Source organism: Ascaphus truei, chromosome 18, assembly GCF_040206685.1.
Source record: "Ascaphus truei isolate aAscTru1 chromosome 18, aAscTru1.hap1, whole genome shotgun sequence".
Lineage (NCBI taxonomy): Eukaryota > Metazoa > Chordata > Amphibia > Anura > Ascaphidae > Ascaphus > Ascaphus truei.
In genome coordinates this window covers 32,434,358-32,454,717 of record NC_134500.1, presented here as the reverse complement: position 1 = coordinate 32,454,717, position 20,360 = coordinate 32,434,358, and the positions used below count along the sequence as shown (strand labels likewise).

The 20,360-nt window shown below is 47.3% G+C and overlaps 1 protein-coding gene across 1 annotated transcript in view; it reads right to left on the bottom strand.

Annotated features, from left to right (window-relative positions):
• Positions 1-20,360, bottom strand: part of LOC142469129 (S phase cyclin A-associated protein in the endoplasmic reticulum-like) — a gene marked incomplete at its 5' end in the record, with an annotated part of 222,445 nt that overhangs the window by 122,538 nt on the left and 79,547 nt on the right. Inside the window, 4 exons of the mRNA XM_075576061.1 lie at positions 513-662; positions 11,044-11,281; positions 17,318-17,473; positions 18,948-19,177. Of these exons, the coding sequence (XP_075432176.1) occupies positions 513-662; positions 11,044-11,281; positions 17,318-17,473; positions 18,948-19,177 (774 nt within the window). The remainder of the gene's footprint in view (positions 1-512; positions 663-11,043; positions 11,282-17,317; positions 17,474-18,947; positions 19,178-20,360) is intronic.

Genomic DNA, 20,360 nt, shown 5'->3' with positions numbered 1-20,360 from the left:
CACCCCCCTAACCACTACCTTACAGCCCCCCTAACCACTTCACTACAACCCCTAACCACTACCCTACACCCCCCCTAACCACTACCTTACACCCCCTAACCATGACCCTACACCTCCCTAATCACTACCCTACACCCCCCCCTAATCACTCCCCCCCCCTAACCACTTCCCTACACCGCCTAACCACTATCCTACACCCCCCTAACCACTACCTTACACCCCCTAACCACTTCTCTACAACCCCTAACCACTACCCTACACCCCCCCTAACCAATACCTTACACACCCTAACCACGACCCTACACCCCCCCAACCCCTTCTCTACACTCGCCCAACCACTCCCCTACTCCGCTAACCACTCCCCTACTCCCCTAACCACTACCCTACTCCCCTAACCACTACCCTACTCCCCTAACCACTACCCTACCCCCCATCCCCCTGATTGTATTCATTGTACTGCACTGTGGCATATGGCGGTACCTTATACATAGTGCTGTGTTGTCGTCTCTCACCTGGTTGTCAGGGTGGTTGACTGTGAAGTAGCCGATGCACACGATGATCTCCTGGAGAAGGTCCTCGCACGTGTATTGAGAGCAGTACCAAAACAGGGAGCTGATAACATGTCGGAAAGCCAGGGAGAGACCCTCTGCACCTACAACAGACTGACACAAAACCCAAGTCTGTGAGAGGTAGCACGTACAGGCAATGACAATAACACACTGACACAACACCAGGTAGCACGGTCGCCACACGAACTCCATGTCACCACAAGCTTCCCCTCCTTTCCATGTCTCTCCCAGCGTAGGCACTGTGCCCTTGCATAAGCTGGCTGGTTGGAATTTGCATAGTTACATAGTTGCATAGTTACATAGTAGATGGGGTTGACAGACATCCATCAAGTTCAACCTATGCTAAATTTAGACAACAGATACTTTATCCTATATCCGTACTTACATTATATTGATCCAGAGGAAGGCAAACACAAACCCCAGTGACATATCATCCAATGATATCTCATAAGGGAAAAATTAATTCCTTCCTGACTCCAAATATTGGCAATCAGGTTACTCCCTGGATCAGCATCCTTCCCATGTTTACTTATTTGGTATATCCCTGTATACCTTTCCTTTCTAAAAAGATGTCCGACCTTTCTTTGAAGATACTGTATCTATTGAATCTGCCATCACAGTCTCCATAGAAGTGAGGAGGGGGATGTCTGCCCTTAAAATCGCCCAATCCCAACAGATTAAAAAAACGATAAAGATGCTTTAGCAACATAAAATCTGCGAATACTAGAACAGATCAGCTAAAACATTGGCACCACAGGAGGATTCTGGGTAGAATGCGGAACAAGCCATATGTGAATACTTCTAGTGTCAGCAGGTGTACCTATCCTAATACTACCTTACGTACATACTGTTTAACATCTCTAAGCCTCTTTTATACCTTTTTACTGCGTCACATCTAAACCCATTAACCTGTCTTGGCGTTAGTTCACTTTGGCCCGAAATGGGACTGCCCCTTTAAGCCTAAACTGCACAGCAGTGCCCTGTGCTCTAATTGGAACAGGCAGATAAAATGAAATAACTGGGATGTTGTGATGTAAACATTAGCAGAAGCCGCAGACTGCGATGAGCGAGCTGCTCCACGGTGAGATACAGAGCGCTCACATTTTATCTGCCAGCTTCTATTTAATAAACATGTCAAGCAGAAGGAGCGGGGAGAGGTCAGAGGTCAGAGCTGAAGGGGAAGGGAATAAAGGCAACATGCAGTATGGGAACATCCTGCTCTACTCAGCCAACATTTCTCTGGAGGAAGCATGGGGCAGACGGTCTCCTAGACCAGGGGTGCTCAACTCCAGTCCTCAAGACCCCCCAACATGTCAGCTTTAAAGGATATCCCAGCCTTAGCACAGGTGGCTCAATCCAATGATTGAGCCACCTTTGCTGAAGCAGAGACTGATTGAGCCACATGTGCTGAAGCTGGGATATCCTGAGAACCTGACCTGTTTGGGGGGGGTGGGGGGCTTGAGGACTGGAGTTAAGCCCCCCTGTCCCATCTTGTGCTGGAAAGCCCCAATCCCCCATTCCACAGAGGATCTAACAGTTACCCTTTTGAGTGCCACGTGATGTAGCCACCACACTAATTAGGTGTGGCACTCCAGGGGCCCCATGATGTAATGGCTACCTCATGGGGCTTTCAGCTTGTCATTCTAGGGGAGATCCTGTGGGGCGATGACCGGAAATTGGCCAAAACAGGTACAAAGGAGAAGGACTCCTCATCAGTGCCGCCATGATCACGTGATCTGCCCAAGGAGCTCTCACATGGTTGTGATGGGCCAAAGGGGCTGAAAGTTAAAAAGCAAACCACACCCAAAACATTTTAACCCCTTTGCTTCCAGAAGGGCCCACAACACATTCTTCTTGTCCTTATTTTGTTTTGTTTTTAAAGAAAGAAATGTTAAAAGCATATTAAAGTTCTAAACGCTTTAAAAAAAAAAAAAAAAAAGAAGAAGTGGAACAGGAAGTCCTCATGTTGTCACTTTGCTGATCATTTATAGTACAGAAAGTTCCAAGTGTGACAGACATCGTTGTGATGTCACAGAACGGCCAGCTCTGCCCAGGTGTGACAGTGTGATGTCACAGAATAGCCAGCTCTCCCCACGTGACAGGAAGATACGATGTCACTGACCCAGCAGCAGAGATACTTCTAACACTGGGGACACGTCGCTGATAAAGAAACTCCCTCTGACATGGGAACTTTATATTAATACCCCAGTCTATTCAACCCCCGTCCTGCTGTCACCCAATGCTCCCTGTCACTGGCAGAGCCAGGAATGACCCCACAGGAGGTGACAAACCTTTCTTGATATACTAAGGCAGCAGTCCTGCTTTCCTTTTCCGTTGTAGATTGAAGCAGGGGGTCTCCAGAGTTGAACGGTGTTAATTGCCCAGGACATACTTGAAAACGAGAGGTTACTCTCTATGTATTACTTCCTGGTAAAACATTTTATAAATAAATAAATTTCAGATCCAGGGACCCCCTGCTTCCCGAGATATTTAACTCCATAGGCGGTGCTGGCAGCAGCTCCGGCTGGACTGTGTGGGGCTATCGAAATGGCGGCTTAAATGTCCGACGGGCCAATAGGAAGCTATACCGTCATCCCTTGCGGCTTTCCTATTGGCCCGCGTGACCAGGACATTTAAACCTCAGCAGGAGATACTGGTGCCTCCTACGGAGGTAAGTATCTCGGGAAGCAGCGGGTCCCCGGAGCGGAAATTAATGGGGTTCAGCTCTGGAGACCCCCTACTTCCCACCTATTAAAAAAAACATATATGCTGATCCTTTAAACACACAAAGTTACTACCTGACATGAAAACATTGATATTAAAGTGTTACTTCATTAGAATGCAGATGAATTTAAATGATGAAACACCCATTGAAAGTGGCAGCACTTCCGTTTCACCACGTCTTATTAAAAAGCCGCATTTCTGCCTGCTCATTTTACAGAATTGGGACCAGTCAGGTCCTACAGAAATGGACCACGCGGTTCTTGGGAAGCTTACAGTTTTAGGTGCCAATATTCTCTCCCTCCTGGGAAATCAAAATGGTCGTCAAACCATGCGACAACAGGAAGCTGCAATGCGTGACGTTGTGGCTTCCTACTGGTCGACTATGGTCACTATGTTTAAACCAGGAAGTGTACCGGCACCTAAAACTGTAAGAATTTCAGGAACCGCAGGCTCCCCAGAGCTGAAAACAGTGCAGTTCACTTCCGGAGGACCCCGTAACAAATCTATTTCAGTTTTGGGCAGGATGGTTGCATTAGGTAGGACTGGAGGTCTGGAGTCCCACTCAGCAGGTGTCATTGTAAAGTAAAAACACTCAGCTTGCTTGTTCCATATCCATCCCACCCCCCTCTCTGGTCTGGTATTGTTGGTATTCCTTCTTTTAAGAGGTTTTCCTGCATGAAACCTTCCCAATGACCTTCCATGTGCTACGGTTACAGCCTCTCTTCTACACGTCGCTGCAACACGTTTTCTGATCTCATCCTCCCATCTTACGGTTGGTCGTCATCTTGGTCTTTTAATTTTGCTTGGAATCCAGTCGAGTACCATCTTTGTCCAACGATGGTCATTTCTTCTTGTTATATGTCCCCACTGCCATTTTAATAAACCCTTGTGCTGATGTCACAGACTTCTGTTTGCTTTCGAACTCATTCTTTTTCCTGTCTCTTTGGGTAAATCCCAGCATGCATCTGAATTGTCTTTGCATTTAGGGTCCAAGTTTCACATATTTATACGTGAGCACGGGCACGATACATTGATCAAACACTTTCATTCCGAGGCGCAGTGGAAGGTTCCCATGCAAGATTGTCTTGTTTCTTCCAAATGCCTCCATCCCATCTTCATTATCCCATGGAACTCATTTGAAAGTCATCTATCTCTTGATACTTGCTGGTCAAAGAAGAAATAGTCTTCAAATGATTCCATTCATTTTGATCTTTACAGAGTTGACACATGTTGAGCATCACTTTGGTCTTGCCGAGATTCAAATGGAGGACCACTTCTTTACTTGCTTCGGCGAGATTTCTGACTCGTGCTGGTTTTCTGGATTTGAGGCGAAAATAACGATGTAATCGTAGGTAACAGGTATGAACCATTGATTTAGATTCTTTTTTTCTTCCCAACAATTCTTCAAGTGCTACTGTGAAAAGCTTTGGTGACACGGTGTCTCCCTGTCGCACTCCCTTGCTGATCCTTATCTTGCTTGTATCTTCATGTGATCTAATGGCTGATGTAGCATTCTCGTAAATGTTACTTATAATACCAATGTACGCTTCTTCAACACTTTGTCTTCCTAATGTCTTCAAAACTGCTGAGGTGTAAACAGCAATCAAATGCTGTTTCGTAATCTACGAATCCTAAGATAGGAGTGGTAGATCATATTCATTACTTCAGGAAGTCACATGTTGTATGAGTGCGACAAGGTCCATTGTGTTATATCCACTGTGAAATTCCGCTTGTTCTCTAGGTCTGTTGCAACTGGTTAGCGAGTATTGTTGTGAAAATCTTGCAAGGGATTGGACGTAGACTGATTGGTCTGTAGTTCTTGTGTCTCCTTTCTTATGGGTGAGGATTGCTATACCTTTACTCTTTTGTTCAAGTGCGGAGTAAATAATTACTGTACTTCAGTATTAGGTGATACGTATTTTATTTGGACTAGCGATTGAGATTTTTTATTTAGTCCAAATAAAAAAAGGTATCACCTAATACTGAAGTACTCCTTTACTCTGAACTATCGCACCTGGACAAACACAGCTATTTCTATTTACGCCATTGTTCTGTAATTTCCCTGTTCTTCAAGCAGTATGTAAAGAGTTTTCCAATCATTTTCTCCACTTCTTCCCACTTTTCTACTAATGAGACACGCTTAATAGGAACCTGCCGTTTGCTGGCACTACAGGGGTTTGATCATCAATGTGATCACTTATTTAATTAGTCATGTTCATGGATCCTGAGCCTCATGCTCTGTGTTTGACCTTCCTGATAACAGCAGGTTAGAGGTCCCTTCAGTGAGTATACAAAGGTATAACTAATGTTCTTTTCCTACGGAAGCACCTCTTCCGCTTTAACACGTTAATGACAGCCTCATCTTCTGCACAATGTCTCACAGACAAGTCAGGAGGACGTCATGGGTGAAGTTAACTTAGAGGTTTCTAAACCTCACAGGTATCTTCTTCACATGTACAGAGCTCTACAAACCTCACAGGTCTCTTCAAGTTTAAAGAGCTTTCCACACCTCACAGGTCTCTTCTTCATGTGTACAGTGTTTTCCAAACCTCAAAAACGTCTCCTCTTCACATAATAAGAGTTTTCCAAACCCCACGTCTCCTCAGCATATGTATAGAGCTTTCCAAACCTCTCAGGTCTCTTCTTCACGTGTACAGAGCTCTCCAAACCTCTCAGGTCTCTTCTTCACGTGTACAGAGCTCTCCAAACCTCACAGGTCTCTTCACATACAGTATACACACACATAATCATACGTTTAAACACACACATACTACACTACACACATATGCACAAATATATGTGTAGGTATAAATGTGTTTTATTAATTAATGACACATTGCCTGTACTTACTTATCAGCAGATAAGGTTCTCTGACCACTCCCACCCACGTACTGGGAAGTCTCTGACACCAATAATTCCCAGGTGTTCACATATATCCACTGTGTCCCTGGCAGCTGTATTAACCTGTAACACCTCTGCTGGAAAGCGGTTCCATGTATTTCACCTCTGTCAGTCAGATATTGTGTTTCTGCGAGGCACTGAATATCACAATGAATGGCATTGGTGATTGAATGGGATTAATCATACGCAAACCTCTCTACATTTGCCCTGCACTCTCTTTTGGGGAGTTTGATTTAGGAATAAGACACATTATGTTTTAACCTCTTTACGACCAGAGGGACCTTAGCCACATCCCACGCGGGCGGGTGGCCTGCTCGCTGCTCTTCTGGGCATCTGAAAATATTTTGGGTGGTTTCTACCTAGTGTATTAATCGGAGATATTAAAAGATTTGTTGCAGTACCTATAGTACTAATGTAATCTTGTTGGGATGTATTTGTGTTGCAACCTTTCCCTATTGGTTGGCTTTCAAATCAGGGTAAATTTGCTTCACAGGGTGATCGTCGTGTAATACAATTAACCAATGTTGTGTCATTTTTGGTTAATTGTATTGTATGTGGATCACCCTGTGAAGCAAATTTGCCTTGATTGGAAAGCCAACCAATAGGGTAAGGTTGCGAGGTATATCTAGCACCCCCCTTGAGTAGTATGTATGTATATCTTTATTTATATATTAAGCGCCATTAATGTAAGTAAATAGAGCTTCACGGTAGTAATACACGTGACAATCATATAAATAACAAATAATACAAATAACAGAACATGGGAATAAGCGCTTCAGACATAAAGGTAACATTAAGGAAGAGGAGTCCCTGCTCCGAGGAGCTTACAATCTAATTGGTAGGTAGGAAGGACATACAGAGACAGTAGGAGGGCGTTCTGGTAAGTGCGTCTGAAGGGGACAAGCTTTATGTATCAGGTGTATAGTATTAGCCGCGGAGCTACTCATATGCTTCGTTAAGCAGGTGTGTTTTAAGTTGGGTCTTAAAGGATAGAGAGGGTGCTAGTCGGATATTGAGGGGAAGGGCATTCCAGAGGTGTGGGGCAGTCAGTAAAAAGGGTTTGAGGTGGGAGAGGGCTTTAGATACAAAGAGGGTAGAGAGAAGACTTCCTTGAGCGGAACACAAGAGTCGGGATGGTGTATAGCGAGAAATTAGGGCTGTGATGTAAGGAGGAGGAGAAGAGTGTAAAGCTTTAAAAGTGAAGAGAATTGAGTGTGAGATGCAGGATTTGATAGGAAGCCAGGAGAGGGATTTCAGCAGGGAAGACGCTGAGACAGATTTAGGAAAGTGTAGAGTCATTCTGGCAGCAGTGTTTAGGGTAGACTGTATGGTAGACAGGTGAGAGGCAGGAAGGCCGGACAGCAGGAGGTTACAGTAATTGAGACGGGAGAGAATGAGGGTCTGTGTCAGAGTTTTAGCAGTCCAGCAACAGAGGAAATGGCGTATCTTTGTAATATTGCAGAGGAAAAAGCGACAGGTTCTAGAAACGTTTTTAATGTGAGAGAGGAGTCGAGTGTGACCCCTAGGCAGCGTACTTGGGCTACTGGGTGAATGATGGTGCTTCCAACACTAATGTGGAAGGAGATAGTAGGGCCAGGTTTGTGATGGAATATGAGGAGCTCTGTTTTTGCCATGTTAAGATTAAGTCGGCGGAGGGCCATCCAGGATGATATCGCAGAGAGACATTCAGAAACTTTGGTCTGTACAGCAGGTGTAAGGTCAGGGGTTGAAAAGTAAATTTGTGTGTCATCAGCATAGAGGTTATATTTGAACACAATGTGAATAGGTCACCTAAAGAGTGTGTACAGAGAAAAGAGGAGAGGTCTCAGGACAGGGCCATGGGGTACCCCCACAGAGAAATTGATATAGGAGGTTATTAGCAGAAGAGACACTGGAAGTACGATGGGAGGTAAGAGGAGATCCAGGATAGAGCTTTGTTACGAATACCAAGAGTATGGAGAATGTGAATGAGGAGAGGGTGGTTCACGGTATCAAATGCTGCAGGGAAGTCGAGTAATATGAGCAGAGTGTAATGACCTCTGTCTTTGGCAGCATGGAGGTCATTAGTTATTTTAGTGAGGGCTGTTTCAGTGGAGTGAGCAGTGCAGAAACCAGATTGTAGAGTGTCTAGGAGAGAATAGGTGTTGAGAAAATGGAGCAAGTGAGAGAATACAAGACGTTCAAGGAGTTTGGAGGCAAAAGGCAGGAGGGAGACAGGTCGATAGTTAGAAAGACTGGTAAGGTCAAGCTTGCTGTTTTTGAATAATGGTATGACTGATGCATATTTGATGGAGGAGGGAAAGGTACCAGAGTAGAGGGTGGAGTTAAAAATCTGTGTGAGCGTAGGGATTATAGTAGGAGCAAGAGGTTTTAGGAGATGGGAGGGAATGGGGTCAAGAGGGCATGTGGTAGAGGGAGAAGAGGAGATCAGCAGTGACACATCCTCCTCTGTGACAGTGGAAAAAGAGTCTAGTAAGGCAGGAGGAGAGTTAGGAAGAGGTGAAGAGTGGGAGGAGGAAACAGATGGGATGTTCTGACGTATGGATTCCACCTTTTCCTCAAACTAGTCAGCAAAGTCCTGAAGTGAGAAGGAGGAAGAAGAAGAGGCAGCGGAGGGTGGTCTGAGTAGGGAGTCAAAGACAGAGATGAATTGGCGTGGATTAGACTTGTGCGAGTTGATTAGTGAAGAAATGTAGGTTTGTTTAGCCGGAGAGAGGACAGAATTGAAACAGGATAGCATAAATTTGTAGTGAAGGAAGTCTGCGAGAGTGTGAGATTTCCTCCAGAGGCGTTCAGAAGAGCGAGTACAGGAATGCAGCATGTGCGTGTGGGAATTTAGCCAGGTTCTGGGGTTAGAAGGGCGAGAACGGCAGAGAAAAAGCAGGGCATGTAGATCAAGAGAGGAGGACAGGGTAGAGTTGAAGTTCCTGACCAGGTTGTCAGGGTCTGAAACAGGGCTGAGAGAGGAGAGGGAGGAGCGTAAAGTGGAATCAAAGGCTGGCAGGTCTCTGCAGAAACGAGGGGTAGCTGGAGTTGAAGAAGGGGAGAAGCAAGAGAGAAAATGAGATGAGGTGATGGTCAGAGAGAGGAAAATGGGAAATGGAGAAATCAGAGAGAGAAAAGTTTTTAGTGAAAACCAGGTCTAGGCAGCGGCCATCCTTGTGGGTGCTGGCTGCAGTCCACTGTTTAAGGCCAAATGAAGAGGTTAGAGAGAGAAAGCGGGAAGCCCGAGGGAGAGAGGGGTCATCAATGTGGCAGTTGAAGTCCCCAAGGAGAAGAACAGGGGAGTCTGAGGAGAGAAAGAAAGAGAGCCAGGATTCAAAGTGAGAAAGACAGAACAGGGATGAATAGGGTCAGGTGGGCAATAGATGACAGCCACGTGGACAGGGAGAGGAGAGAAGATCTGGACAGTGTGAGACTCAAAGGAGGGAAAAGCAAGAGAGGGAGGAATAGGAAGGGTACGGTGAACTGAGAAGATGTGAAGGAAGGAGAGATGGAGATATATGAATAGTGTTAGAGACATAATGAGGTTGGTAGAAAGAAGTGCGTAATTTGAGAAGTGAGGTCATAGCAAATATAAATTGTAAAGGCGGTGTGGCACCAATAGTAACGTGCTGAGATGTGCAGTCTGGGATAGATAATATCCTCCTATCCAGCGTAGTTCAAATGCAGGAATCAGGGCCAGTAGGTGTTGTCCACTCCTTTTGAACTCCCGTTTAAACTCCAGCACTGTATGATACTTAAATTGGGTTACTTTAAATATGGCCTGCTTTAAAATCAGGCTGCATGAAGCATACGTGCTGTGCTTTTAGTTAAATAGCTGTAACAAGTCACCTGACTGAATGAAGTTCAGCCCAGTCAGCTTAATTAGCATATGTGAGGCACCTGACGAAGTGAAGTGACGCGAAACGCGTTGAGGTATCCAGGTCTCCACGGTTACCACGTAGGACGCTGTGACCTCAGATGCCTGCGTCTGTTTCCCTATACCCACGAGGGAGCAGTTTGGAGCTCTGCAGCTCACACTATTGGCTGTAGGACTCCAGCCTCTCTGCTGTTTTTACCAGAGTTCGGTTGGAGGTTCCATCTACCAGAGGGAATACCCAGGAACCACTGGTCCAGCCTTTGGGAAGGGAACGTGTGGATATCAGTGTTTTTCTTACATGTTATTGTAAGTTTTTATATGGTTTATATTTTATATAAAGTGATTATACATTTCAATTGATATTGACTTTCTTTTGCGCTCTCTTTTTTTGTTTTCATGTCGTCTAAATTTAGCATAGGTTGAAATTGATGGACGCATGTCTTTTTTTCAAACTCATCTACTATGTAACTATGCAACGGTTCCCCTATCTGCTCCTATAATGTCTCCCTATAACTCCTCCCCTAACTGCTCCTATAATGTCTCCCTATAACTCCTCCCCTATCTGCTCCTATAATGTCTCCCTATAACTCCTCCCCTAACTGCTCCTATAACCCCTCCCCTAACTGCTCCTATAACCGCTCCCTATAACTCCTCCCCTAACTGCTCCTATACTCGTTCCCTATAACCCCTCCCCTAACTGCTCCTATAACCACTCCATATAACTCCTCCCCTAACTGCTCCTATAACTCCTCCCCTAACTGCTCCTATAACCACTCCATATAACTCCTCCCCTAACTGCTCCTATAACTCCTCCCCTAACTGCTCCTATAATCACAGCCCAATCTGCTCACTTATGTAAAGAGAAGAAGGTAACAGACTTCATTAGGCTTAGTGAGGGATTTTCCGAGTTCCCAGTCGGGGATTTCCAAGGGCCCCAATGGGGGATATTCCCGGGTCGGAGCCTACAGACGCCCAGCAGGCGGTTACCTGGAAAGCTGGGAGATTCAGCGCCGCGAAGCTGTTCAGGAATCGCAGGCTGTGACCCGCGACTTGGATAGTGTTCTGATCGTAGGTCTCCTTGGGGCTCAGGACGCTGGGGTCAGAGACAGACGCGTGGAAGAGCACGCAGTATAGCATGTGCAGGACACCCACAAGATCCGTGCTTTGGAGAGCAGTCGTGAGCCCGGTGGGGTCCGGGTGGGAACCTTCAAATATATTCCAAGACCTGCGTCCGAAAAGCAAAACGGACTGTAATTATACAGCATTAACTCCAGGCCCTCCATGACCAGAGCGGCCGTCCCGTTGAACCAACAAAACCCAGCATGCTTTAAACTAGTGGTTTCCAAAGCTAGTCCCCAAGCAACTCTAACAGTCCAGTTTTAAAGATATCCTCTCATTAGCACAGGTGGCCCAATCATTTGGACTGAACCACCAGTGCTCAAGCAGGGGTATCCTTAAAGCAGCAGTCCAAGCTGCCATTTTTTTTTGGTAATTTTATTTTTTCCCCCTTTAATAAGTGAATCAATACAATCCGCACAATGATAAGGAATTAGCGAAGCGGCCGATCGATATGTTCCGTTGTGATCGAACAGCGATGATTCGGCTCAGGGGATCACTAAATTGCTGTCAATGCAGCAGGAGAGGACCAAAGATGCAAAGTTCTTGCAGGGCTCAAAAAGCGGTGTGCCAGAGCCTGTTTCAGAAGAGGAAGGGGATGGGACTTTGTAAATGGTTATTATAGAAACAAAAAAAGGCTTGTTACATTATAACACATTAAAAAGTCATTCAGTTGTTTAAAAAAAAATGCTACAAGTATTTCTCATCGTACAGGACTGATTTATTTAAAAACACACACACATGTAGGATATGGCTCGGTCTGCAGCTTTAAACCCTGGACTGCTAGGGGCCCTTGAGGACCGGAGTTGGGAACAATGGCCTGTCTTTTAGTGGTGAAGGCGCCAGCGACAGCCAACGACTTCCATTAAAAGATTGCTTCATTATCAATGAAAAATGTTCACTTATTTGCTTTCTGTGTGAAAATGATTGTGTTGTACAAGTCCCGCGGGCTTCCGGTTATTCCTCTTTACTTCTTTGGCTAAGTATGGCAGAATAATTAGTTTAAGGAGAACAAGAAAAAGGGGATACGAGGCTGCCCATCAACTATTTACCAGAGTATACCAGGGTTTACAAACAGTCCCATCACAAAAGAGATGAGCTAAAGATCGTACAAACTCTCCAAAGCATTCGGATACTATGGAAACATTATACGGAAAAAAGAAAAAACTAGAATATGCACTCACCAAATATAGCATTTCGATAAACTATAGACGGAAATGTGGTTGGTGCTGGGATCCTTTGCCCGCAGCGCTAGCCATAAAAAATCAGTATAACAGTAAAGCAAAAAATGGATCAGCACACAATAAATTAAAAATAACCAATAACATGCCACGTGGGCAAAGCGAATGTGCCAAGCAGCAGAGATTCTGCCATTTTAATGCCCCTCACAGGGAAGAAAGTGAGAAATGTACAATCGCTCACGAGTCCCTCCCGTAAGATAACCCAGTTTGGACACATATACTCACATTACGCACGGGGGGAGGGGGGGAGGGGGGGAGGGGCGCAGTGTGAGCGATTGTACATTTCTTACTTTATTCCATGAGAGGGGCGCACATTAAAATGGCAGATTCTCTGCGGCTTTGTGCTTTGTCCACATTGTATTTTATTGATTATTCTTGATGTATTGATATTGTTGAGTGCTGATTCATTTTTGCTTTGCTGTACTACGGAAATATTAACATTTAAAATATCTCAAATATACCTTTACTTGTCTGATTATTTTTAAATGCTCTTAGTCACACAATATGACCAGGGGCGGCCAACGCCAGTCCTCAAGGGCCACCAACAGGTCAGGTTTTAAGGACATCCCTGCTTCAGCACAGATGCCCCAATCAGTGCCTCAGTCATTATGACTGCATCACCTGTGCTGAAGCAGGGATATCCCTAATACCTGGCCTGGTAGTAGCCCTTGAGTACTGGAGTTGGCTACCCTTAATATAGAGCATATGCTGAGAATGAGTATTGAATATAATTACAATGACATTACTACAATGCTCCTCTGGCCCCTTCTTATAATGCACGTTCAATCTGATGCCCCTTAGATCCGCCTCCAGCAACCTGCTTATAGTCCCAAGGTTGAACGAACCATCTGGCGGCTCCTCCATCTCTTCCCGATCACCCCGACTTCTAGAACAATTTATCGGGAGCTTGCTGTCTCCGTTCTTTCAAGACAATGTGTGTAACTGTAACTTGTAATGCTGTCAGCTTCACTTTGTGCCCAGGACATACGTGAGAACTCTCAATGTGTTTGTTTCCTGGTAAAATATCTGAGAGATAAAGGAATAAACAACGGGCACTGGTGTATATTGTAGCAAAGCTGCCAAAAAGTGCAATCATTCACCAGGCGTATTTGTTAAAACACAGCCCCCCTGCATGTCTGCGTTCATATCGCCAAAATGCTACAACCTGACCCCCTGGTGCTGCTGTATTTACACAGGCAGGGCTGCTTGCCAAACGATCCAAAGCCTCGGTTTACCTAACCGTTGGACAAACATGTATGTAGGTGTGTGTGTATGTCGAAGATGTAGGGCCATCATTCAGCAGTGTATACACACCACAGCCAGCTAAGATCTAAGTCAACAGCAAGGAAGAGCAGAACAAGAGACCTTACTGTTCCAAGGATTACCAGGCCGAGCCAAGCCACGGAGCTCGGCTCTTCCACTAGGGTCTCCAGGGAGGCCAGAGCAGAAAACATGGCGGAGACAAAGGGCCACGGAGCTCGGCTCTTCCACTAGGGTCTCCAGGGGGGCCAGAGCAGAAAACATGGCGGAGACAAAGGGCCACGGAGCTCGGCTCTTCCACTAGGCTCTCCAGAGGGGCCAGAGCAGAAAACATGGCGGAGACAAAGGGCCACGGAGCTCGGCTCTTCCACTGGGGTCTCCAGGGCGGCCAGAGCAGAAAACATGGAGGAGACAAAGGGCCACGGAGCTCGGCTCTTCCACTAGGGTCTCCAGGGGGGCCAGAGCAGAAAACATGGAGGAGACAAAGGGCCACGGAGCTCTGCTCTTCCACTGGGGTCTCCAGGGGGGCCAGAGCAGAAAACATGGCGGAGACAAAGGGCCACGGAGCTCGGCTCTTCCACTGGGGTCTCCAGGGCGGCCAGAGCAGAAAACATGGAGGAGACAAAGGGCCACGGAGCTCGGCTCTTCCACTAGGGTCTCCAGGGGGGCCAGAGCAGAAAACATGGAGGAGACAAAGGGCCACGGAGCTCGGCTCTTCCACTGGGGTCTCCAGGGGGGCCAGAGCAGAAAACATGGCGGAGACAAAGGGCCACGGAGCTCGGCTCTTCCACTGGGGTCTCCAGGGGGGCCAGAGCAGAAAACATGGCGGAGACAAAGGGCCACGGAGCTCGGCTCTTCCACTAGGGTCTCCAGGGCGGCCAGAGCAGAAAACATGGCGGAGACAAAGGGCCACGCGCTTATTGTAATGTCATTATAGATACATTTAAAGACAAGGAAAAAGAGCATATTTCAACATTTTGCCAGCATTTATAACAATTGTACCGTATATATTTACATTATGATTTATCTATGCATACACAAAACGTATTTAGACGTATTTACACACAAGAATGTAGTAAATGTGCATGAACCTGTGTGTGTGTGTGTGTGTGTATATGTGTATATATATATATATATATATACATATATATATATATACACACAATATTTTTCTATAGATTGTTATATTTCAAAGCACACAAACACACACTCACACAAATATATTCGCGCACACACACACACACAAATATATTCTCGCACACACACACACACACACAAATATATTCACACACACACACACACACACACACACACACACACACACACACACACACACACACACACACACACACCTCACGCGGAGTGTCAGGCGGGGCACTTAAGCTCCTTTCCATTAGTGCCACAGCCCGCGTGGGTCATTATTAAGAGCACGCGGTGTGATAATGTGTCTGTGTTTACTGCCCAGCACTCTTACATCGGGTTTATTTTGCCCCATCGCTACCACAGGGACCAGTAACATCAAAACCATCTATATGGCATGAATTGGCCATTGTGACCACGATAATAAACTCATGATAAAGTGACCGGCTCCGTGGGACTGTCACTCCCAGTGTGTGCCATAACCACTTGGGCGACAGAGTATCACGACCCCTCCGTCAAACAGCGACCACGGCGGCCCTTAAACCGGGGAGGCACCCCTGAGGTTAGGGAACCCCAGATTAGATCTAAGGGCTCCCCCCCGCCCCCAGATCTAAGGGCCCCCCTCCCGCCCACAAGATCTGTTCTAAGGGCCCCTCCCCCCAGATCCGATCTAAGGGCCCCTCCCCCCAGATCCGATTTAAGGGCCCCTCCCCCACAGATCCGCTATAATAAAGAGACAAAGAATAGGGACTGTTGCTTTAAGAAAATGTTATGCACTATTTGAGCGAGTTTAAGTGATCATCAGCCTATTCCGATTACAGGAGAGGTAGCCTTGTGGTTGGGTCGCTGGTCTTTGAAGTGGGAAAGCCTAACTATGTGTCGAAAACAGCGCAATGAAGGCAAGGAAATGTTCCCCGCACTGAAGTTATCGGATGAAATGTGCCCAGAATGTGCGCCCCACGTAACTCTTGCAGTGCTCCCTATAACCGTGGCGCCCTCCCATTCCCCCTCATAGCCTTACAGCCCTACGATCAGCTGCCAGTGAGACAGACGCACAATGCAAACGCCCCTCTTGTTATGAAAGAAGATATTACTCTTCTTCTGATCCAGGGCTGTTTATTTTCAGTCTCGAGGCGCCATTATCTAACGGGGCGAGGTGACGTTTGGCTACCTAAAACCGCACATCCTAAATGGCTACAAAACTCCTGCTACTTCTTGGGTTTGCTAAAACCAAGGGGCTCTCTGAACATGTTTATATTTCACTGCTGATAGCGTGTTTGGGAGCAGCCCACCGGCTCCTGCTGGTTTGAGATGTCGGGTTGAATCATGTAAGACTTAGATGTTTAGGATGAGGCAGTCAAAGGCCCTATTCAGACAGCCGAGGGAAAAAGCCAATGTGGTCTGATCCAATGTTCTAGGTGCGGTGTCCCCGGGATATACACCGCTATATACCAAGCAGGGCTTTCAGGAATGCTGTAATGTTTCATTTCTTGTAACTAAACCTGACCTATATTCCCGTTTCAAGGGGCATATATAATCAGGGTCGTTTTGCATGAAGGGTCGTTTTGAATTCATGGAGCGACAGAGACAGCATTAAGTGAAATTGTAAGACGCGGGGCCGAGACTGGGATAAACCACACGCATTACAGGGTTACAGCAGCGGACGAGGAGAAGGACTCAAATGTTAAGTTAACGGAAAGTTAAGGGACTTTTGGGTCAGATCATGGCCTTTCAAGGGAACACCCCACCCAAGAGCAAAAAGTCGCCGAGATCGAGATATCGAGAGAGGAAAAGTTCTGATTTTTAATCAGTCCCATTACTTAGACCGGGGGGCTCAACTCCAGTTCTCAAGACCCCCCCAACAGGTCTGGTTTTCAGGATATCCCTGCTTCAGCACAGATGGCACAATCAGTGGCTCAGTTGAAGCAGGGACTGATTGAGCTACCTGTGCTGAAGCAGGGATATCTTAAAAACCTGACCGGTTGGTGGCCCTTTAGGAATGGAGTTGAGAACCCCTGACTTAGGCCGCGCTTATAGTGCCGGCGACGCGACCGATGACGTCACCCGTCGCCACTAGTGAAAGTTAAACTTTAGTTTTAAGCGACGTCACTGGCGACAGGGCCAGTGACGTCACGAAGGGGACGGGCAGTGCTCTCTGATTGGTTTAGAGACAGTCACAGGTGGCGACTATCTCTAAAAAATGAAATTTACCTGGCTTCAAGTTTTTTGGTCGCGACGTCACTCCGTCGCTGCCACGCTTACTATAAGCGCTTGCCACGGAGTCAATGGATTTGTTTTGGAGTGGCGTTGCGTCGCAAGGCACTATAAGCGCAGCCTTAGATGTCTGTTTGAGGCTGATCCTAAAACGCCGAACCCAAACCCAACCAGAACCCAAATCCGTGACAAGTGACATGTTTCTATTTGTTACTATGACATTCAATCTCTCTCCCCAATTGTATTCATCAGTGAGGTCCACATGTAATCAGGACAGGTAAGAACCGTACCTTCCCGTCACGGAGAAGCAGAGCCGGCACAGGGCTTGCAACAAGGCCGTCGCTGCCTGCAGGAAAGCTGCGATTTTGGGGTTTTCATCGAGAGGGCCTTGAACGGAGACGAAACACCCGCACAGCTTGTCAATCATCCCGATATTCACCGTGTAACTGGAGAGGAGAGAAGCAATGCGGCAGCGGTGAGGGCCTCATTCAGGGTCACGGAGCACAACATTATCATAATAATATATCACCGAGCATATACAGTACATTATGCTCATTCAAGGGCATACACGCATAACATATTTCTATTTACATCTTTAATTGTTTCAGTAGTGACTTGGCGGTAATGTGAGGGGTTAATGAAATGTACACTCGGGCTTATAAGCCAGAATTGTATTTGTTTTATGAAGGTAAAAGGGATTTCATGTGGTTTTCTCACAAAACCGTTTATGACGGAATGACAAAAAGCGGAAAATAAAGATGAGACGAGCGGATCGAGGCGATGCAGAACTGGACTCTCCGCTGGTGTCTCTGCGGGGGATTGTCAGAACAATACACCATTCTACAAACACCAAGTAGATATGAGGATCCGGGGCTGCCAGAAAAACAGGTTTGGGATATTTAGGAGAAATGGCTCAGAGGGAAGACTGTTTAGAAAGCAGAATGATATGCAAGGGCTATGCTGCACAATACAATGGTACAGAGTATCTCTATGCACGTTTGGCTTTCACTCTGCCATTGGGTTTTGGTAGGTGTACCCTGTGTATTTTGTGCTGACCACATTTATATATTCTGTGTTTTTGACCCAACTGTGATAACTTATTGGAAGGACTTCTCCAGACCTGATGAGTGAGACTGACTTCCAATACATCTTCTAATGAGTCAGAACTGGCAAGGGCAGACTTCCAACCGGCGAGGGCAGACATCCAACCGGCGAGGGCAGACATCCAACCGGCGAGGGCAGACATCCAACCGGCGAGGGCAGACATCCAACCGGCGAGGGCAGACTTCCAACCGGCGAGGGCAGACTTCCAACCGGCGAGGGCAGACTTCCAACCGGCGAGGGCAGACTTCCAACCGGCGAGGGCAGACTAATAACCGGCGAGGGCAGACTTCCAACCGGCGAGGGCAGACTTCCAAACGGCAAAGGCAGAATTCCAACTGGCGAGGGCAGACATCCAACCGGCGAGGGCAGACTTCCAACCGGCGAGGGCAGACTTCCAACCGGCGAGGGCAGACTTCCAACCGGCGAGGGCAGACTTCCAAACGGCAAAGGCAGACTTCCAACTGGCGAGGGCAGACTTCCAACCGGCGAGGGCAGACATCCAACCGGCGAGGGCAGACTTCCAACCGGCGAGGGCAGACATCCAACCGGCGAGGGCAGACTTCCAACCGGCAAAGGCAGACTTCCAACCGGCGAGGGCAGACTTCCAACCGGCGAGGGCAGACTTCCAACCGGCGAGGGCAGACTTCCAACCGGCGAGGGCAGACATCCAACCGGCGAGGGCCACCTTCCAAACGGAGAAGGCCGACATCCAACCGGCGAAGGCCGACATCCAACCGGTGAGGGCAGACTTCCACTCTGGGCACTAGTATTATCTCTAATGTCACGTTTCTTGCATTATCTGCACATAACATTTACCTGATCATGTCCTGGACTCGGCCGCTGAAGGCTTCCGCAGGGGACACTTTGGTTTGGGTTTCCGGTGTTATTTTGGGGTTTCCCGTCTGGCTGCTTCCTGCCGGGGAGCTGGAAATGAGACACGCAAAAATTCCAGAGCAGAGACGCAGGAGTCCTGTGGTGAGACCTTCAAACACCTGCCTGTTAACACTCCTTCCTAAGATGGTCTTGTCTTCATCTGGGACAAACACCTATTGAGCAGAAACAAATGCCTTGTTACAAAGGGTTTAATGGTGATATAATTAGCATAGGGGACTAGTGCAAACCTTCCAAACCCATTTACCTTGTACGAAGGCCACAGTCTCACAAACATCAGTTTCCACACTTTCCTTCAATATGATCACCCTCTTACATACACCAGTTGCCTCTATAGACTTCCGTGGATCCCCCTTACACACACCAGTTGCCTCTATAGACTTCCGTGGATCCCCCTTACATACACCAGTTGCCTCTATAGACTTCCGTGGATCCCCCTTACATACACCAGTTTCCTCTATAGACTTCCGTGGATCCCCCTTACATACACCAGTTGCCTCTATAGACTTCCGTGGATCCCCCTTACACGCCCCTTACACCAGTTGCCTCTGAAGAATGGATTAGTGGAATAAGATCACTGCCCTTGCCAAACAGCACTGTCCTATACCCCTCACACTTGTTGAAACAAGACTGTGGCTTTGATGAGAATAAATAAACGTAGGGGGTTGCAGACGACGGAAGTGACCGAGAATTGATCATTTGATTCCTCAGTACAGCGTTTCATATAGTGGAAGCCGGGAAGGCAGCGGCTCACAAGTGGCTGCTGATGCCAGCTTATCTCTGTACAGGTATTAGGGGGGCTGGGTAACACGGGGAGCACCAGCACATTGTCTGATTATTCAGCAGCGCTGGGCCTGCTACATAAACCTCCCGTACTCGCCTGCTCCTGGGCAGAAGCCAGTAAGGCTAAGGCCCCGCTCCCAGAGTCAGCGCACCCGCACTGCAGACAGGCGGGGCGCTGACATACACAGACCGCGATATGCGGTCTGTAGGGAGCGGGAGCCGGAGGTGGGCGGGAGTGGAAGGTTTGAGCGGGAGGGGGGGCGTGGCTTGAGCGGAGGGACCCGCTACTCTCCCCCCCTCCCTCCACGGGCTCGGGCTGGAGCTGGAGCTGCTGAAGGTAACTTTAAACACACACACACGCAGGCACTCATACACACACACACACACACACAGGCAGGCAGGCACTCACGCACTCATACACACACACAGACAGAGCCAGGCACTCATACACACACACACACACACACACACACACACACACACACACACACACACACACACACACACACACACACACACACACAGACACACACACACAGACAGAGGCAGGCACTC